Consider the following 22302-nt stretch of genomic DNA (forward strand, 5'->3'; position numbering starts at 1 on the left):
TACTTTTTCTTGTTTTCTAGTGGAAAATGGCTAATGTTTTTTAAATTCCTCCAAGAAATGAGACACAAACATGGTTTATCTTTGTTCAACAGCTGCTTATATACCCATCTAGGTAGTAGACTCTTTTTGTTTACATGATGAGTGTACACTTAGAATGCTGCGTTCTTTTACATTACCTAAGTACATTCATTGCAATAACTAATTATACCTCACCCTGAAGTGCCCTTTTTCCTGCACTGGCAATTTTGGTGATGCTTTGGATTGTTGTGGTGATGGAAACTCTTTTGAAAGAGCTTGATTCAGTTCTCTTAACATGGGAAATAAAGATATTTCAAATTGACTTCTTCAGACTGGTTATGATGAAAGGATTATAGGGTCCCCAGGACAAGAAATTATTTGTTGATTCTTGGGAGAGAAAAATCTAGTGTGTGCCAAACTGATGAAATAATTTTTAAGTTGTCAAATATAGCGCTTGTAATACTGGACAAGTTATTGAAAATCTGTTACCCATCCCTTCAGTGATCGCAGTCAGAATAACTTTTATGTCTCTGTCTTCATGCCTGATGAGGCATGCTGATGAATGAAAGAGCTGGGCTACTGTATGAAAGTGAGCTAGTAGTGTTGGTATTTCAGAGGGATGTTACAAACAAGTCAACTTGTTGTCTAGAGTGTAAAAGAGGTTACTTCTGGGCCTTCATGTTGCCTGAGACAGCCAGGGATGTCACAGAGTTGAATTTGCTGTTTACAAACTTGGAAGAACTGATTAAGAAGATAATAATCATTTGCAGTCTTATCTATAATGACTGTGAAGTCCTGGAGTTAAGCAGACTCCAGTCTTCTTGTAGGTAGAATCCTGTGAGAAGCAGTTTTGAAGGGTAAAGAGCTCAGGAAAAACTGTCATGTCTTTAAAGACGTCTTCTTCCAAGCCAAGTATGGTCCACTTGGGTGAAAAGTGGATGTCTCAAGAGATCAGCTTGGCTAAATGGGGAATTCACCACTAGACTCCAGTGTAGGCTGCAAGTGGAAAACAATATTCAGGAAGTGGCAACAGTGAAAGCTGTAGAGGGGGAGTTCAGAAGCATTGTCTGGACACTGAAGGGTGTAGTGGTAACCTACCTGCAGTTGAGAGTTGCAGATAATGACCGATACAGGATTTCTTGAACTGCTTTATTAGTGAAAGGCTAAACAAGGAAAATGGCACCTGCTGCTGAAATGGAATGATGAGGTAATTACGAAAGTTAATAGATACAGCAGAGGTACTGAATATTGTCTTTGCCTCAGTCTTCTACAAGATTTCCCCAAAAGTTTCGGCCTAGAGACAGACTTCAGTGTGAAGTACTAAGAATTTATGTGTTGGAAGATACCAGAAAGAACTTGACTAGTACACATTCATTTAGACAGCCTTGTCGCAGTGTCCCTCATGCCTAGCAGGCGTTGACCACAGGCTAGCTTAGTTATGCACTGCAGCAAACTTGGATAAGTTGGGGTTGCAAGCAGGCGAGCAACCTCCTTCCTGTGGGTCTTTGGTTCCCCGCACTGGCAGATGGACCTGATGGCATCACGACCACAGTGGCGGAAAAAGGGTCGACTCTATTTGAGCAGGGTAAAAGGTGATTTATTAAAGGGGAGTCTGGCAAGGAGCTCCGCCTCAGACCACTGCTGCCCAGAGAGAGCCCAGATCAAAGCTGAACGGAGACTTATAAACGGGGGAGGATCCAGGGGTGGCGACAACGGGTCAGCCAGCCAGGGAACATGGGGGTGTAACAGGGGGTGTCAACTTCTGAACAAAGAACAAATCACAAGAGAGTAGGAGGGGATTCCCCGGGCACCAGCCTATCACTCAACAACTCTCCTGGATCTTTCCAGAATCCAGGGAAGGGTCCCAAAGTGACAGATAGGGCGACCAAGAGGAGAGAGGGGAGATTGAGAGGGACAGGTGGAAGAAGGGGGTGATTGACATAAAACGACTGGTTATATAACTAACTCATAGGGGGGAAACCATTACAGAAAATGGGGGGTACAGTGGAATGAACCATTACAAAAATCTTCTTATAAAACTTACAAAAATAACTTACTAACTTAATAAAACAACTCTTGCACCACCACACAGCCTGAAATGAACTGCATGCAGGGGTGCTGAGTGTTGGCTGCCTCTAACCCTTTAATTTGGGAATTGTATCAGCATCTTTTTGTACATGTTTTTCAGTAATAAACATGGCATTTAACAGTCTTAAAGATGTGTTGTATACAGATGTTATCCATGTTAGTCTCCTCTGTCTGAAAGAATAAAAAGAATCCTTATCAAAATAAGCTAGCCCAACATTGCCTTTAAAATGTGTATTACGTGGTGGAAGTGTGAGGTATAAATCAGAAATTGCTTCTGTGGAAAAGTGGTCACCTGTACAAAGGCTGCAGTGTTATTAGTGGGTTTTTGTGGGTTTGTTTTGTCTTTAAACCATTTCCATTGAAGAAATGTGCCACTTTTCACTTTCAAAGACTGGTTGTTTTTGTGACCTCCTATAACTGGGTATAAAATTCAACTTATTCAAATTGAGAAAGGAAAAGCTGCTATGGATGATTTGTCCTTTTAAAGAACATTTCTTTAAAGTTTTGTCATATTAGCTGAAATCGGAGTGAGACAGGAGGATTCCTGATAAGGTGGCTAAAATGCTGATAGTATTGTTTTATAGTTTGTCTTTTCTGTATGTACATTCATATAAATAATGTGTACAGAAAGTTGACTTGAGTCTGCTTTCTGTCTAAAGTAGTTCTTGAGAACTTGTTTGTGCTTCTTTTGTGCTACCCAGAGCTTATATATCAGCTTTTTATATGTCCTAAAAGTGAACAAATGGAAAAGTCATCAATCAGCCAACTGTCTCCCTATCTAAGAATCAATTAATTATTTTAGTTATTTGTTTGTTCTTTAGGCGAAGGTTTCTTAAGCTGTTGTTTAGTATTATGATGACTGTGTTTTTACCTAAACAAGTAACAAAAGACTTTGTAAGTAGATGAAAAAATGTCAGACTGGCAGATTTTAAACAGAGGTGAAGTAAAAGATAGTGGAAATGCTTACTGGTGGGTTGTTTGTTTTTATTAATTCCTCATTAGAACAGAACTTTTTGAAGTTTCTGAAATCTGAAGGTCAGAACTTCCAAAGAAACAGCCATCTCTCTCAAGAGGAGCCTGGGATTTTAGTTCCACTGAAAAATGAGAGTTTTATTGAGATGGGACCTTGAAAAATTACTCTCACTTCTGTCATAATATATAATAGGAAAAAAGCATGAAAACAAAGCTACTGTCTTTGAAAGTGACTTTCAAAGGTTTTGAAGCTACAAATAACAAAACTGAGGCATTAATTCATAGTGACTCCATAATGGGCATAACTGTGCTTCCTCATGCCTTGTTTTTTTTATGCTTTTCTGGTTTGAAGTTGTTTTAAATTCACCTTTTCTTGCTGTCTTCTACTGTCTTCTATAAATATGTATTTTCTCTCATATTGAGACATAAACTTCAGAGAATTAAGGATTTTTAAAGGGGTTAAGATTTTAGTTAGAGAATAAGCTTTGCTGAAATTCACTAAAGTAGATAGGTAGGCATTGCTGAAATTAAATGTTAGTAATTAACTGAAAGAAATTTGGTTTGGGATGACTCTTCCGTATTAGAATAACTGATTACTTGTCAACTTTATTTGGTTAGCTGTGTTTATAATGAAGAATACAGAAACTGATGAATAGATTTTAGGAACATAAGACAATTGTAGGCCTCCTCTGCCCAGAAACTCATTGAATGGTCATGAAGACATGAAGTGGGAGTCCTACCAAGGGTTCATTTATCACATTTACATTGAAAAGGTAGAAAGTTCAGAAGGAGGAAGACTTCTTTACTTCCTCATTTTGGGGACCCCATCCCATGAAAAGAACCGCTGACTGACCCATTTCAAAGAACAAACTACTCATGCTTATTAGCTTTTGAGCTAATTACCATACGAAGCAGGGAATGGGATGTACCAGGGTTATGAATATGCATTTATGTTTTGGGTATTCAATACTTTTGTAAATAAAAGGACTCTGTAATCACCTGTAAATTGTGGTGTGAATTTGGGAGCTATCCCACAGGCTGATTGGCTGTAATAAACATACACTTTCTAACTTTAAACTGTTAGAGAGTTTTCGTCCATCTCAGTTGGGTATCGATACTAGATCAATACCCGTATTTTCTATAATAAGTCAATATAATTGAATTATTCAGTGTTTTGACTAACTGTTTTAAGTAGTATTTTTTAATAGGCTTTAAAAGCTTGAATTTTAAGTAGTCCACTGACTGTAATTTAAAAACCCAGATTAGCAGTATTTGTGCTAGGTAAATTTTCACAAATTTACCTAGCATGTTTGCGCAATGAACTTTTTTTGCCTACTGTATTAACAAGAAGGGAATGTGATAAATTCCATATTATCTTAAAAATGCAGATACTCAGAAACTGAGTGTAAAATACTACAGGTTATGTCATGGTCAAAAATATGATGTTGATGAAAAACTCATCATGAGCTAGCAATGTGCACTTGCAGCTAAGAAGTCCATGTCATGGGCTGCATCAAAAGAGGTATGTCAGCAGGTCAAAGGAGGTGATTTTCCCCTCTACTATGCCCTTGTGATACCCCACCAGGAGTGCCCTGTATAGTTCTGGTATTCCCAAAATGAGGACATGGTACTCTTGGAGCAAGTCTGGAGGAGGGCCATGAGGGGCCTGAACCACCTTCCCTACAAAGACAGGCTGAGCAGGTTGTGGCTGTCCAGCCTGAGGAAGGGAAATTTGTATAGAGACCTCATAGCAACCTTCCCAGATTTGACTGGGGGCCTACAGGGAAAATGGAGAAAGAGTCTTTGTAAGGTGATAGGACAAGGAGAAGTGGATAGAAATTGAAAGAGGGGAAATTTAGTTTAGAAATTAGGAAGAAATTCTTTACTATGAGGCTGAGGAGACACTGGAACAGGTTGCCCAGGGAGATTGCAGATGCCCTGACCCTGGCAGTGTTCCAAGTCCAAGTTGGCTAAAGCATTGAGCAACCTGACCTAGTAGGAAGATTTCCCTGCCCATGGCAGGTGGATTGAAACTAGATGACCTTTCAGATCCTTCCTAATCCAAACCATTCTATGATTCTATTTTAGATTTCAGTGTTCAGCTGAGCTTTTGTACATTGGTATATAATATTTCAGTAGCTAAGGTATTTGTATAACAAGTTTTTTCTTTCCTTTTTTTTTTTTTTTTTTTTTTTTTTTTTTTTTTAATCATGTTCTACTCTTTCAGTAATGCTTCCAAAAAAACTTGAGCGTTCAAAATATGTTCAAAAGGTTGAACTGATTAATTTCTTACTTGAGACCAAATGTTGAAGTCAAATATGTCACAAATGAAGTACTGAAAGATAATTTTTTTAAAAAAATAAATTCTGCCATTAGATAAATTCTGAAGTTGTATTTATGACAAAATGTGTTGAGTTACATAATTTGTGACAAAATGTAACATGTTACATATTCTTTGTATTGTACCTTGGAATGGATGATGGGAATTTAAAGCATTGATAATATTAGAATTTTTTTCCCCTCTTCCATGGAAAACCTCTGCAACTCTATAGTTTGGTATCAGAAATAGGCAAATAAAATTTATTCACAGAGTATGTGAACTGTTACAAAAAAAATATGGAGGAGAAACCCTACAATTATTTGTCTGCAAGTTATAAATTCCTTATAACACTTAAAAAAATTGTGTTGATAGTGAGCTGTCTCCTATAATTTTGAATTTTTTCATTATTAAACAAAAAGTTAAGTTTTTCTACCTAGCCCTTGACATTGAATAGTGACTCATTTGTTGGGTACATCAGATATGTAGCCTGATATTTGTCAAGAGACAAATTAATTTCCTTCCTCATTCACTCGTGAATTTTGCTATTTCTGTACATCAGTGTTACTGTTATTGACACTACATGATAGTTCTCATACAATTTCAAGGAATTTCATTGTAGTACACCTTCTGATACATCTAAATACCCATAAGACATTTTTATGTATATATTAACATTAAGGAATTTAATTTATTTAGAATTTAATTATTCACTTTTTGGTTATAGAAATATTTTGATAACTTCAGTATTTGAGTCATCATTGCTGAAAGGGAAAAATGTGCATTTTCTTATTTCTTTAACTATGTCTTTATGTAAATGGAAAACTAGTACACTCTTGGCAGTAGATTAGGGATGATATTATACAAGGAGGCTTTTATTTTAAATTATTAATGAATCGTGGAATATTCACTGTACTGAGAATGATTGCATTTGTGAGTAGCATGATACCAAAGCAGGTCTAAGGCTGTTGCCACCATCTGAAATCCTATTCTAGATATTGCTGTAATATTTGTATTTCCATTCTTGGCCTCAAAACACTCTGGGGAGAATAGTCATACAAAGCCTCCTAAGGACTGATGTGCTCTTCTGAGGGAACTCTAGCAAGGTTTATGTAGAGATTGAAGTCTTGTTTGAGTAAGCTGCCATCCTGCTCTGCTTCCTGGATGCACCTTTGCAGTTTGCTGACTAACTTCTACAGTAGAGCTTATCATAAAAGACAAACCTTTGCTTGTTTGCATTGTTTTCAGTGAGCACTTTGAAAAATTTTCTTGTATGCTGTTTCTTTTTTGAAGAAACTCTTCCTTGCATTGAATTAACAATGCAAAATAAGAGCAGATTGAAGAAGCAGTCTCAGATATGAATCCATATCCATGGTTCTTAGTTCATATACACAATATTGTGAATTTTTGTGAGAGCTTAAAACAGTGAATGCATAGCTACCTTTTTTTTTTTTTTTTTAGGAGCTTCTACATAGAAAACAAGGTTTAATCAGTTTAGTAGTTAAATAGGGAACTACTGTTTTGCAAAGTTTTGATTCAGGGTCCTTCTTCCACATCCAGCAACTAAGTTAAGGAAAACTTCTTAGAGTAAAGAAGAGGTGGCCACCTAAAATTTGAAATACACCTTTTTTTTACTGGTATTTCACAATTTTTCATACATGCATATATACCTATATGTATTTGCTTAGACTGCAATAAATGTATGCATGTATGTGTGGACACATCCATATGTCTATATACATAGCTAACTTGCATAGTAGATTTTAATTATTACTTCTTCATTAATGCATTTCAAATGCTTTCTTTGCAGAATTTGGAAACTGATTTAACAGAGACAAGAGAAAAAATAAAAAGTTTGCACAGTATATGCAGTAACTTGTCATCTCAGGTAGATGTGAAATGGGAAGAACTTTTCCAAAAGTATTGTGATGTGGTCATAGCTAAGTAAGTATTTCATAAGAACTTTAAGTCTGAATCCTCTCAAAAGGACTGTTCTTCAACAGTCTTACTACTGACTTACAAAAGAGTATCATGCATTAAGAGATACTTTTGTGCAACAGTGTGTTTTACCGTTCTCTTCACAAGATATAAGGCTTCTGGAAGTCTGCCAGTTAATGTAGACTCTTCCTGATACATTTTGACTCTTGGTATGCATTACCTGGTTTTGAGTAGTGATAGACTTAAGAAATTATACTTCTGTAATTTGCATTGGGTCAGAGAACTACTAATCTCTACTGAAAGTAACAAAGTAACAATATTATTAGTGCCATACACATTAATTAGAGTGGCTAAACACCCTAAACTTGAAAAAACTTTAAGCCCAAGTTTAACTTTTTAATTGGAGTCAAATCTGACAAGTCAGTGAAAGTCTACATAGGCCTGTGCTAAAGGTTTAAAGTGCAGTGATTTAAGCTTTATCTTAGGTCTCACACACTATTTCTTTACACTGAATCTGTATGATTAGTGCTACATTATTTGTGTCTTGGAAAAGAACAAAAATAATTACATGAATTGAAAAGACTATTGAACTCCCCAGAATGAAGGTAATGTTAGAAGATAATTGGTAGTGAATTGTCAAGAAATTGTCCTTGTTTTGCTTCTTAATTTCAGAGGCATACACAGTGTTTCATTCCTATGTTAGATAAATAATATTCCCTTCAATAGTCCTTTAAATAGCAGTTTTGCCTGAAGAGCTGCAGTTGGGAAGTAGAAATCATTGGTATGGATACTCCTCTTTACTTTCCAAGCACAAATAATCTTTCTGTAGGGAGTCAGTATCTAAGGGTTGTGGGTTTCCCCCCCCCCCCCCAAAAAAAAAAAAATGCAAAACCAATATGGTTTTTGATTCATCTGACCTAAATTGTCATCTTGTTGAAATCACTACAAGAAAGATGATATCTTTACAAGAAAAAATATTTTTATGTTTAAAAGGAATAATAGCAGTTGCATTTTAAAAAGTCAATAAACATGTGTAAGCTTATTGGGAAATTGTATTGAAAGAGGCAATCAATGGAATTTGTGAAATTCAGCAATGGACTACTTGAATTTATCTCCTGAAATTATTCTTAGAAAAATATATCTGTGTGAGGAATGGAGACAGCAAAGAAGGCATTTTAGAGTCAGGTAATCAAGTTTGTGAAGTTCCAGCTTGCTGGTTTCAGCTTAGGATATTGCAGTCTGAGTTGGCCAAATCTTTGAACTTCAAATTTCTCAAAATGTATTCTTTGCTATTCATTACAAATTAATTATAGAATTATTAGAATTTGGTACAAACACCTCACTTAAATATAGAATTAAAATAAGGACATTTTTGAACATGAGGTCTGAACTTGAGATAATAAAGACATGAACACCATACTTTTAAACACCTCATTAAAATATAGAATTAAAATAAAGACTTTTTTGAACATGAGGTCTGAACTTGAGGTAATAAAGAGATGAACACCATACTTTAAACTGTAGTCTTCTTCTATGTTTTTCCATCTAACCAATCCTCTAAATTTATGGAGAACAGTTTGGTAAATCAATCATATGGGGGTGGGGGGAGTGGTGTTGGTGTGTTTTAATGTTTTTCTTTCTAGATATTTAGTGGTATTGTAGTAAGTAATAGTATTTTTTTTTTTTTGATAACACTAGTATGTGAGTTGTGCTTCACATATCTGTATGCATGTGTATGACCACTATCAATATAATTAATTGTCTACTAACTTCTGTCTGCTAATTGTTCTCAATGAAAATTTCTTGTTGACATTTCTCTTATGAAGCAAGATGGCTTAAGCTTTTGAGAGGTGACTTTTTGATGTTTGTAGCCCTGCTTGTCTGTTCTGTTTATGCTGTATGTTAAGTTCTGTACCTTTAAGACTAAGTAACCCCTGGTATGTAACAGCTGTGTTAATTAACCAGCACAACCTTGCCCCTGATGTGTAACAGCTATAGCCAATAAGGATGAGTGAGATAAAAGAGGGGCTTAGGTGGTAAGGGGAGGATCATCACGGAGGAGCAACCTTGAGGAGCATGAAGCAGAGACTCATGAAGCAGGATCTTGGAGAGAGAATCACTGCTGTGAGACTAGTTCTGAGTGCAAAGGGGGAGAAAGAAGACACACAACGCTTGTTTTGAGACCAGCATTCCGTCCTCTATGTTCATGCTCCTGGACTGTGCTTGTCTGAAGCACAGACAAGCAGTGGCACAGAGATCTGCTTTGCTCTTAATTTTTGCTAGCTGAGGCAGAGAAGCTCTCTGGACTGTTGTTGTTGTTGTTTTGTGGGGGGGTGGTTTTTTTCTGTGGGTTTTTTTTTTCTTGTTTGTTTGTTTGTTTGTTTTTCTCAGGGCTGTTTAAACCTGGTCTGGACTGAAAAACCCAGAGAGACACCTGGATCTCATGCCTGCACCCCCTGGGGCTCAGGATGGCATTTTCCAGTGCCAGAGGAACTGATAAGAGATTGAGCAAGCTGAGCTACCCACAGCAAGAACTTTCTGAATTTACTGTCTGATGGTAAATTCAGAGCAATGACAGGTTTTGCTGCTTCATATTGTGCTTTTTTTATGCTTGTGGTCACTTTGTTTGTTAATTATATAGTTTTTTCCACTTTTCTCCAAGGAAGATCTTTCCCAGACTGGTTGGGGGAAGGGCTATTTGGGTTTGCTTCCCAGAGGGACCCCATTCAGGACTTCTATCACAAATTTGCCCTAAACCAGGATGCTCATATTATGTAAAATTCAGTTTTGGTAGTTAGCAATGCATATGAAGAATTGCAAATATTCTGTACTTTTAGAGTACAGAATACTTAAATTTCTCCTTATCTTCCTCAGATGTCAGTGTGTAGAGAAAATTAATTTTCTGTTGTTTCTCAATGAAAAAAAAGTCAAGATTATACATATCTTTGTCAAAAAAAGACCAACTCTTATTTAAATTAATATAACAACTCCCAAGTTAAAGGGGAAAATCTGAGGAGAAAATAAAGTCTTTCCATCTTCTCATCTTCCTAGGCCAGAGTCTTTCAACTGTGTTGACTTCATTATTAAAGCATAAGCATTTAATTTTTCCTATTTTTGGTAACTGGGGGGGGGTGGTTTTTTGTTTGTTTGTTTGTTTAATCCATTTATAATTTATTCTTATGAAAGTATCACATTGAATGCTTGCTTGTCATTTGATGCTGGGAGAAAATTCTATGACAAATTATGTGGAAAATACCCCATCCTCCTTAATATCTTCATTTTTCCATCATCCTTTTCAAACTTTAGAACTGAAAAGACAATCTGGTTTGCAACTGTGTCTGTTCTCACCAGTGCTCTGTCTCCCTGTTTGCTGCTGCCTTCTTACTTTCCCTACCCTCTCCTTCTGTGAAAACAAAGCAGGAACACAATTGAAATCATTAGAAACAAGCTCTAGAAGAAGGAAGAAAGGAACTAGCTCCCTTCATTTGGTGACTTCTTTCATGTACATCACAGGCAGATTCAGAAAATTATGCCTTCTGCTGACACCTTGGTAGTACTGTGAAATTTTTACTCTATGTGTGACATTCAGTTTGAGAAGGAATTCTCCAAGGGAATATGTACATACTGGGCTAATACTCCGTTTCTTGTGCTAATACTCACAACTTCCTGTGCTGGGCATATCTGTCAGTTTGTTGGCAAGAAGTTTTTTTAGTTTAACAGTAAATGTGTCTGTAGACATCAAGAGAATTGTTTTCTTCAGCAAATTATCAGAGATCAAAATTTGAAGAAATACTCCAGTGCAACTCTGGTTCTGCAGAATAACAAGGGGGGGTTTTTTAAACACTGCCCTGTGTCAGTAAAAGTTTGCCACATACTTTTGAAGTGTGGAAGATAAATTTTCTAGGACCAGTGAACAAACAGTATTGACAGGATACATACTGCATAGTGAATGTCTTCAAAAAGCCATTACCTTTCTTTTTTGGCTTAATTTTTGCAAAGTACTCTTTACCTCACTGGGTTTCATTTCAAACTTCTGAATTGCCTGTGAAATACATTTTCTTGTTATATTTTTCATGTTTTCATTAAGTACAGATTTTCTTGATATCTTTAAAGTCCATGGTAAGCTTTCCATTTTCATGTTGTCAAGCTTAGTGATTTTTGCTTTAAAATTATGCTAAATACCAGGGTCTAGAACTTTGTGGTCTGACAAAGAGCTCTGGTGGAGCTCTGAACATCAGACTGGAGAGGTTTGCTTGACTCACTGAGGCTTGAGCCTTGCTCAGACAAGTATCCAGGAATTATTAAACTGTTTGCAAATATGGTAAAATCTATTCTAAAATGAATTTGAATTTCTTGCCCCAGAAATATGGGCCATGACTTCATTCCTTTGATTTGTGTCGAATCCAAATCTATCCCCGATGATTTAGCAACTATTTTTTTTCTGTAATAATGTTCCTATTTTTACTCCCCCACCCTCTGTGCCCCCACCTTGCCCACCATCCTTTCCAATGCGATTGCTCTAAACTGTAATTATAGTGTGCAGTAAATTATGAGGCTGTCAAATTTTTACTTAAGTCTTGTTTTGCTGCTTTTGGAGTTTTCAGGTTATTCTTTGCTCTGTGCTGCAAACAATTTTGTAGCATTTGTGCCATTCCCATGAGAAGTTACAATTTATAGAACCTGTCACTGTGCTGTATTTTTAAAGTACAGGTAATGGAATCTAGAGATTCCTTGAATTACCCCAAACCATCTTGTATTCTCTTGGTAGCAGGGACACCTGAGGTGCTTAAAGTCACCAGAATTGTGGTGGTAAAAAAACGGTAAGAACATCACCTGAAGTGATGTGTATGTTTTTAATTCTGTTTGTAGCACATTTATATAGCTTGTGGAATGACAATAGCTATTCATTTCATTTACATCTCTGGGAAGCCACAGGTTACTCTAAAACCGTTGGTAGGGGCATACAAGGCCCCTTGCCCCTACAAGAATGGAAAGGTTTTGTTTAATCTTATATTTTAGGAATAGAGGGAAACATCTGTGAGCACCAGAGCTGTCTCTACCCTAAGCTGTAGTAGTGACTTAAGTATTGGTACTGGTCAGATAAGGTGACAAATATTTCAGTCTTGCTGCTGTCTGCTTTGTGGTGTCTTCATGTAGCATCAACCTTGCAACACTCAAAGCTGTTAACTAAGGTTACTGTACCAACAGTCTTGCTTCAGGGATTGAAATAAGTTAGTAATGCTCTTCTGTTTTGACATGAGAAAGACCAGACTGTTCATAACACACACTTTCTCGTTGCTTGAAGAGTGTGGGTCACTTTCTATAAATTTCCTCATTTCCCTTTGTATTCATCTTAAGGTATGAGGTTAGAGACAGAAAGGTGGGGGTTTTTTTATTTCTTAGTACTACCTACTGACTTTGCTGTTAAAAGAAGTTAAAAACTCTCAGGGTATCATAGTGTGTTAGTTTATGGGAAGTCCGGGGGTGATGGAAAAAAGTAGACTTAAGTGTTGCAGTTTGGGTCTTAGCTGATAGTGTTGTTTTTTCAATTACTGTTGCTCATGGTGACTTTTTCTTAAGTTGTGTTTCTTTAAAGTGTATAGTATGTTGAAACATTTTATCACCATCTGTATATGTATATTTGTTTGTGTCTATATATGTATGTTTGCATATAATTTATATATTTTATATGTAGATGTATATATTTTTATATATCTGTAGGTATGTAGAGGTGTCTGTATATCGAATATGGGTGTGTGTAATGGCTCTTATATGTTAAATGCAACTCATTATAGTTGTTACAGTCAATTAGTAATTTTTGGTTATTTCTTCTGTTACATGCTCAGCCAAGATGATAATTTTTCTGAGGACTTGAGATCTTTAACCTGCTGCAGTGACAAGATAAGGTGTCTGTCTTAGAGTGTTTGTTGTTTGCTGCTTAAAGTAAGCATGTTAATAAATATTTTGAAGTTTATTTTGAATATTCTGAGCACAGGACAAGCAAATTAGTGACAGGATCACAGAGAACTACGGACAATTGAAAGAGAGATGGGAAGATAGATTTGCTCATCAGAATTCATCTTTACTGTGATTTTTCAAATGCTTATGTACTATTCTAGGAATGCTAGTTATTTTTTTACTACAATGACTTGGTTAAACATCACACAGACAAACTTACACATTTTGCAACATCTCTTGCTTGCAGAAGTTGATTCAATCTTCTTTTCCTGTCGCCAATTTTCTTGTAATCTTCAAAGCTCTGCTTGTTCTTGCCAAGGCATCTTGGTTATTAAAATGATTACACTAATTAAATCCACAGTAACCTCTGTCCCATGTCCATATTTCCCCCATTTTTTATTTTTTTAATTAATTTTTACACACTGTAAAATATAAGGAATAATTGCAGCAATACATAATATAATGCCTCATACATATAAGCCTATTTTAACTAAATTTCTAATCTACCCATTGAGTCCCCAATCTCTTAGGAGTAGATTCAGCCAATCAAACTCATAATCTGCTTGCAGTTCATTTATACTCTCTTTCAGGGCTGATACTTCAGCTCTCATCACAATTCCTGCAACATAAGCTGAATTTGTTAATAGATCAAAAGGAGCAGAAAGTTTTTGAAAAGCTCTGACAACAGCAGCAAGTTCAACAATTTGGGGCCAACAGCAACGTCAGATTGCCAGGCTGTGATTTCAGAATTTTTCCATACAATCACTGATTTATGGGTTTTCTCAAAGCTATCTGTGAATAGTGTCATAGCTTGTAAAGGAATCTCACTTCTCTTTCACTTTGGGAGTAATTTAAAAGAATTTAAATGAAGAGCTTAACATTTTGTGCTTAGGCAGACGGATAGATATCTGCCCTGGGTAATCTGCCAAAGCAATTTGCAATTTCTCAGATTTCTGTAGCAACCAGTTCAAATAGAACATTGTAAGAGGTAAATAGATATGGTCAAAATCTTTCCCAGCCAAGCAGGTCTTTGGGAGGATGTCAAGGAGTCTTTGACGAGCTTTGACAATTAATATGGCCATAAGTTCATCTTGCATGGAAATAGTCTTGGGCATATTGTTGGGCAAAAAAAGCCATTCAGTAGTTAGCAGAGGCTCTGGTTTTTCTGAGTCCCACTGAAATATTAAGGCATGTGGCTACCTATCTTGGTTTAAAATGATTGACTATAGTGGTAACTCTGGAGCCTGGTAAGCTCATTGCCTCTGTGAGATAACATTTGCTATTTTTTGAAGCACAACTTGTGCTTTTGTGTTTTAATGTCTAGGTGATGAGAGATCAGGCTCTCACCCTAATTGGGCAAACAGTGGCTCCAAATCTGCATTTGAAATTCCAAGCAAGGAACAAGTCAGCTTATTATTTCTAGCAATTTTTGTGCATTGTGCAGTTTTGATTTCAGATAAAATTTGCAAAGGTTGTACTGAAATAGAATGCATTCCTTTGCATCAGCCCAAATATTTCCATGGTGATGTCCTTTGAACCAAAAATCAAACTGGTTATCACAATCTTTGTCAAAAGCATCTAAGTTTAACAGGCTATGTCTGAGCACAAGAAAAATTCTCAGTAAATACCATGATATTCAGGAAATCATCATTTATCTTCATTCTCAGTAGCAGTAAGCCCCTTTTTCACAGTAATTTCCAGTTGTTCAGATAGATCAAACTTATACCCACACATTAATTGTTGAATTTGTGCGTTATTTCTGCTGCATCCTGATGGATCACCTTGACAGCAGATACTTCATCTTTTATGAGATGCACAGTACCACAATATCCCACACTCAATGCGTTTGCATTCAACCCAGGCTTGATAACAAACTAAACAAGAGAAGGAGAGAAGCAGTTCTGCATTAAGTTCTCACTCAAAGGCTGTAACTATTTGGTTAGGGTCCAAAGAATAATTCAAAAAATTGAAAACATAAAAGGGCTTTCTGCAGTCTTCTCAGCAGGAGTGCCATCCCCAGCTTCCTCTTTCCTGTTAAGAACTTAAGAGACATTAATCCACTCAAACTGGTTTTTCTGCTTTTTAGTTTACTATACAAAATTTGACTGCATAAAAATTCCCCACTCTGTCAAGAGATCCCACCCCCACAAAACCAGAGGGACACGGCATAGAGGGTTTGACTGTAGCAATTCGCATTAAGTGTGGGATCTACAGGCTTTGAGTATTCCCACCCATGCCTGAGAGTATCTGAGGCACAGTGGTTAATTGGCTGATCAGTAGGCCATTGGCTTTTTGAGATAAGTCACAACTGCGCCAGTAGCAATGAGACCTATGAGCAAGGCATAGTAACTGGATTCCAAGGGTTAGATTCCTGTACAATCTAATTCCACAGATTCCTGTAGGGAAACAAATCTGAGCAATCAGACAATGTTACTGTGTTATTGGTTGATATGTCCAAATCCTGTACTTCCTGATGTGGCTGCATGTAGGTCAGAGACAGTCTGGTGGGTGGGGGTTGGGCTGGTTGGAAGCTGAAAATTACTCCTGGTTGCTGAGGCAGCTGCTGCGTTGGCTGTAGGATTTGTGTCTGCGCTCATTGCCATCCAGTGCCGTGAGTTGTTTCCCTGTAAAAGCTGGCCATTCTGGTGAAACTTGAAGCGGCATTTATTAGCGAAATAAAGGCAAAGTCTCTGTCCTTAAGGACTTAGTTTTTTACCTGTAACCAATTGTTATGTGTATCTGAAGGGAATAAATCCAGATCTTTTTCAGGGCTGAGGCTGAAAGGCTCCCCGTCACTGTTAGAATCAGTGTCCACATAAGCAATAAGCATTTGGCAGCTCTGGGGTTGCTGGGGGGATAGTGCTGTAGGGGATGACTGGACTCTTATGCCTACTGCTTGTTGGGTTGGGTGTGCAGACGGGGGACAGGGAGCAGGACCTGGGCCAGTTTCAGTTTGGCACGGACACCAGTGTTGACTCAGCAACAGTCTCACAGGCTGCCTCACTCCCCCCCTCTTTTTTAATTATGACAATGACTGTCCTCCAAGCAGAAAGCACTTGTAGCTCTGGCTCATGGCCAGGCAGAACAGCCAGGTCATAGAGCTTTACACCAAACTTCTCCCAGTACTGGAGAGTAAAAATATCAGGAAACATGTGGAAGTGACATCCTTCTTTAGGATGAGGGATCCATGCTTGCTCAGAAGGCTGAGCATGGTTTCATTAATATCTCTCAGCACACATGTTCTGTCCCATACTTCTAGTTCCCCTGGCTCACCTGTCACATCACAGCATACAGGCGATTTTGGGCTCAAATGCAGTTCTCTCACCATCACGATCCGTTCCAGAGGTGTCATCAGTTGCCATCAGCTAGCTAGTCCTTCTCTGGTCACATGGAGCGCCAATTACGGATGATTGAGAGAGAGACGGGAAGACTGATTCACTGATCAGAATTCATATTTACTGTGAGTTCCAAGTACTTATGTACTATTCTAGGAAGGCTAGTTATTTTTTTACTACAATGATTTGGTTAAACATCACACAGACAAACTTACACATTTTGCAACATCTCTTGCTTGCAGAAGTTGATTCAATCTTCTTTTCCTGTTGCCAATTTTCTTGTAATCTTCAAAGCTCTGTTAGTTCTTGCCAAGGCATCTTGGTTATCAAACTGATTACGCTAATTAAATCCACAGTACCTCTGTCCCATGTCCACAAAGAATCACTGAGTGGCTGAAACTGGCAGACACCTCTGGAGATAGTATAGTATGCTCCTCCAGCAGATCCAGCCCTCTACTCCAGCAGTATCAGCTACAGCAGGCTATCCAGTACTGTGTTCAGTATGAATATGTCAAAGAATGGAGACTCTGCAACCTCTCTGAGTAGGCTCTTCCAATGTTTGGCCACTTTCAATGGATAAAAATATTTTTACCATGCTTAGCTGGAATTTCATCTGGTTTTATTGGTGCTCATCACCTCTTTTCCTGTTACTGAGCACCACTTACAAGAGTCCATCTGTAAGAGTCCATCTGTATCTTCTTTCTAGATTGCTGTTGAGGGTTAAGTTTACTGTAGAATTTTTCCCCCTCCCAAGTTGCTAGGAGACTAAGTGCTGAGTGCTTAACCTGGACTAAAGAACTGATAACTTAGTTTTGGGGGAGGGAGAAAAGCTCCCAGAGAGAGCTGAGGGTGGGGGATCTCGCGGCTCTTTTTTTTCCGGGGGGAGCACCGATCGGGCCACGGCTGGCTGCTGGAGTCCACGGTTAACGGAGGAGTCTGGTCCTGGGAATTCTATCATCTGTTGGAGTAGCCAGGAATTCGGAGTTTCTTCGCTGTCGTGCTGGATTTTGGGTCAGCCCGGGTCCCGCCGCTGCAGCTTCTCCGGCACTGCCACCTCTGCCTGCCGAGGACACCCCCTGCCTGCGGAGGACAGTCCACCGCGCCCGGCTTCCAGCCATCAGCGCCGGAGCTTCCACCGTTTGTCCTCGGGGTTCTTGGTTCTGTTCTACTATTGTTATAATTGCTGTTGTTTTTTGTCTGTCCTGTTATATTTACTAGTAAAGGACTGTTATTCCTTTCCCCATAGCTCTGACTGAAAAGTTTTTTTTTAATCTTCCAAATTATAATAACACGGAGGGAAGGATATGAATTCCTCATTTCCTAGAGAGGCCTGCCTCTCCATAGCAGACACCTGTCTTTTCAAAACCAAGACAATTGCCATCAGATATTTATAGATATTTAATTTTTAGAGGTTTATTGATGTTTTATATAAATATTATAAAGCAGTTGCAGCTTTCCCAGCCTCTATGTATAGCAGATGCTGTAATACCTACATCTTCTTTGTGGCCCTTCATTTGCTCTCTCCAGCCATGTCCGTGTTTCTCTTGTAGTGGGGAGCCCAGAACCAGTCACAGCATCAAGATGTGCCTTAAAACTTCTGACTAGAGAGGAAGGATCTCTTCCCTTGCCCTGCTGGCAACACTATCCTCTGCGCAGCTCAGGATGCCATTGGCATTTGGCACAAGGCCACGTTACTATCTGATGGCCACTCAGGTGTCCAGCAGGATCCCCAGGGCATTTTCTGACAAGGTGTTTTCCACCTTGTCTGTTTCCAGATTTTTCTTATACACAGGATTTTTACCCCCAGGGGCAGTAATTTGGACTTGTCTTTGTAGAACTTCATGAGGTTCCTATGCAGCCTTTTGTCCGGTCAGTCAAGGTCCTTCTCATTGGCAGCCCAAACATCTCTTGTGCCATCCCCCTTTTTTATGTAGTCAGCGAAGCTGACATGGTGCCATTCTGTTCCCATTGTCTGGGGCATTAATGCAGATGTTGAAAAGTGGTAGCCCTGATGTTAGCCCCAAGGCTACTCCTTTAGTGCCTGGCCTTGAATTGGACTTTGAGTCATTGATCATAACTCTTCAAACCCAGTAGTTCTACTAGTTGAAGGGAACTTTACTGTCCACTTATCTAGCCTATACTTCATCAGTTTGTGTGTAGCATTTTATGTGCAACTATGTCAAGTCTTACTACAATCAAAAAGAAGAACATCCAGTACTCATCCCTTATCCACTGAGATAATAATTCCCTCAGAGAAAGCTGCCATGCCGGTTGGTTAGAGCATGGTGCTAATAATATCAAGGCTGTGGGTTCAGTCCCTATACGAGCCATTTACTTAAGAGTTGTACTTGATGATCACTGTGGTCCCGTTCCAGCTCAGAATATTCTATGAATCTGTAAATATTATTTCCCTTATGACTTGCAGTGATCATTTTCTCCATTACATGGTCCATCACCTTTCCTAGACTCAAATGTAGTTGACTGCTCTAGTTTCCCAGAACCTTCTTTTTGAACATAGGTCTTCCTAAAAAACCTATATCCATGCATGGCAGTGTTTCAGTCATGTGAGTTATCTCACCTTGTCTCTGTGATCTCACTGAGTCCAGAAGGTACAGACAGATCTCTCATTCCTCCTGTTGTCTTCCATGGAAATGTGCTATGTCCATTTGAACAGCAGCTTCAGATAAACACCTGGTTATGCTTATTTCCCAGTGTGTGGAAAATCACACTCTAAAAAGACCAGTTTCTACAGAGGAGACAGAGGAGTCCTGCAAGAATCAACTTCATTTGAATAAAGGCAGAGAGGCCAGGCTATATCCCTATGGGGTCTGTCTCAAGGTTTTGGAAGACATGGCCTCCTTTTATCCTAAACTCCTGACTGCATGTTGCCGTCCTCCTTTCTCCATTGGCTGAGGTACTGTGAAGGTACAGCCTTCCTGAATCACCTGTTACATATTTCCCCTGTAAGACGTATCTCCCCCACCATGCATTGCAGGGCCATTAAAATTAGCTTTAAACACATTGTGGCTGGAAAAGTTAATATTCATAAGTCTAGTAAGTCTGCAGATTTTTCCCTGAAGTTCAGCCTGTGCTGGATTCTGCAACAAACTTGCATAGCTTGATATTCCTGAAGACCCCCACACTTGTTTCTCCAGAACTTGACTACTTCTTTCAGATTGAGTTTGTGAAGACATTATCACCCACTTCTCCTGTCACCTGGAAAACTCTCAAGAACCTTCCTCATACTGTGAGCATTCCTTTATTTATGTGCATAATAACATTCTGCTGCTCATCACAAGGTATTTTCTGCCCATATCTACCTGTCTGCTTTTGACTCCCAGTCCAGGCCACAGCTCTCTCACTTGTCATTTTTCCCAAATCACATCTTTGATCCCTGTTGCTGTGTGTAATTTTTTGTTTTAATACTCTATAGTTTATGCCTCCCTCCACCCAAGGTGGTGGTTTAGCCTGGGTTGTCTGTCTTCTCTGATATCTACCCCTATTCCCAAATGTTCCCTGCCAATCCTTCCTGGTGCCAGTCCCTATCTGGACTGCCCCTTGGGGAATCCCCTATTCCTCGAGGCTCCATTGGTCTGCTTATATAAATCTCATCACATTAGCCTTCCCATTGGACTTATGTTTTGTAACTTCATTTTGTGTCCCTCCCTGGTCTTCTCCCTATTGGCCCCTTGACCCCCAAACTCCACCCTGCCTCTGTGCCTTAAAACCCATGGTTCAGCCTTTGTTCCCAGTCTTCACCTCTGCACTGTATTTGAGTTAATAAAGGAATCTCGGACTGCATGTGAAGCCCGCTTTGTTTCTTTTTACACTGACCAGCGGCAACTGCTTAGGACTCTAGGACCCCAGGGGTTGTGTCGTGCCTCTGCAAAGTGCCTTATCACCAGGCACGAGACAACACCTGCCATTCGTGATTTAAAACTCCCCTCACTGATTTGGCTCATCTGTTATCAAAGGTGCTTATTTATGTGTAATTATTTATATTGCACATTGGTACTGAATAGTGCCTGGTAAGGTTAACATAATTCCCATATTGGTCTGTAAAAGTGAAATAAAATAAGGTTCCCCCATTGATATACAATGAAAAAATAATGCTTCATTCACTAAAGACAAAAGCAAGTTAAAGTACAAGTATGAATAAAGTTTGATTTCTAAAATGTATTGTAATAGAACAGAGACTGACTTTCCTTATGCTTAAAAAGCCTTGAATTTAACATAAGCAAACATGTTAATGTGTTCTGACTGTGCTGTGGTTCTTGTGTGGCTGCAAGATTTAGTTTCCCCATTCCACTGCCTCCCCTTAAGGATATAACCGGAAGTCTGATAAAGTCAACAAAAAAGATTCCCATTGACCTTAATACACTTTGTGGGCAGACCATTAGAGAACACATAATACTGCATTCTCGGGTGACAGATGCAGATATCTGCATTGATGTTTGCGTACAAATTAAAGAGCAGCAATATAGCAGACTGGTCTTGAGGATTCAACCTTATCCTGTGTTTTTCTCTTCCATAATAAAATTAAGATCTGATTGGAGAACATGTGCAAAATTAATGTAACCTCTGTTTTTACTGCAGTGAAAAGATATGTTACTTTCTACTGTATACAAACAGTCAGGGAAATTAAAGAGGTGCTTGTTTGGAAACCTGTTCTACAGCTGTCAGAAAGCACTAATATATCACTGTGACCATATTTCTGCTGCTGTTCTGAACAGAAGCAGATTAGTACATATGCAATACACACTGCTGTTGCACTTTCTTACATCAGGACCCTTTAATGTATCTGTACCCTTGTTAACTTTGGGAAACTACTTTACTATTCATTCAGAACGGCAGAACTTAGTGTTAAGTCCTAGTAAGCATGGTTAGTGTGTCCTTAAGTGTTATTCTTTGTTGCTCTGTTAGCAGACTTTCTAAAACGGTGCTTTTTTAACAAAATAAAACTGCCTGACTGTCGTATTGTATATGTAATATGAATTCTTATATGTCACAGAGTGGTCCAGTGGTAAAAGTGCTGCAACCTTCCTCATCAGAAGCATCTTTAAAAAGACATCGTGTGTGATGGAGGCACAGGCACACTCAGGCATTGAGTGATTTGCTCTTTTGTGAGGCTGTCTGAGTAGCAGATCCACGCTTGCTGCTTTGGGCTATTCAGGAAGAAGGCAGTGAGATGGGGGTCTTCTTTTCTTCCAGTTTTTTGTTCCAGGACATCCAGAGGGGAAGAACCAAATAGAGGTTCAGGGACTCTATAGGGTAGACAGGGGGTGGGGTTTTACAACTTGACCAATGGGGAAAAGAATTAGGAAAAGGGTCAGTCAGTGAGAGGATCCAAAACACACCAATCAGTGCAGGGAAAAAAACAGGTTTTACCTTGCATGAATTTTGGGACCAGATTAAAAGTGGACTTAAATAATTTGTGGCCAGGAAAATGGACGGAGATTTTGCCAGGGTAGCTATTGATAGTGAACTGAAGGCTCTCATTCTTTTGGAGCAAATGGTCCAGTTCTTCACTAGTTGCCAATGGCATGTATATACACAAAAAATCCCATCTAGCAAGAGAATGGAGGCAAGTTCTGCCTTTGCAGATGAGTGAAGCCATCAGTTCTTGTGGGGTTGTTATAGTCTTTGTCGGTTGGTTTGACTGAAAGATCCATTCAA

The 22302-nt window shown here is 38.7% G+C and overlaps 1 protein-coding gene across 1 annotated transcript in view; it reads left to right on the plus strand.

Annotated features, from left to right (window-relative positions):
• The window catches only part of CNTLN (centlein), a 230962-nt gene that overhangs the window by 55665 nt on the left and 152995 nt on the right, over nt 1-22302 (plus strand). The window contains 1 exon segment of the mRNA XM_058424186.1: nt 7206-7339. Within this exon segment, the coding sequence (XP_058280169.1) occupies nt 7206-7339 (134 nt within the window).

The sequence above is a fragment of the Hirundo rustica genome, chromosome Z (assembly GCF_015227805.2).
Source record: "Hirundo rustica isolate bHirRus1 chromosome Z, bHirRus1.pri.v3, whole genome shotgun sequence".
Lineage (NCBI taxonomy): Eukaryota > Metazoa > Chordata > Aves > Passeriformes > Hirundinidae > Hirundo > Hirundo rustica.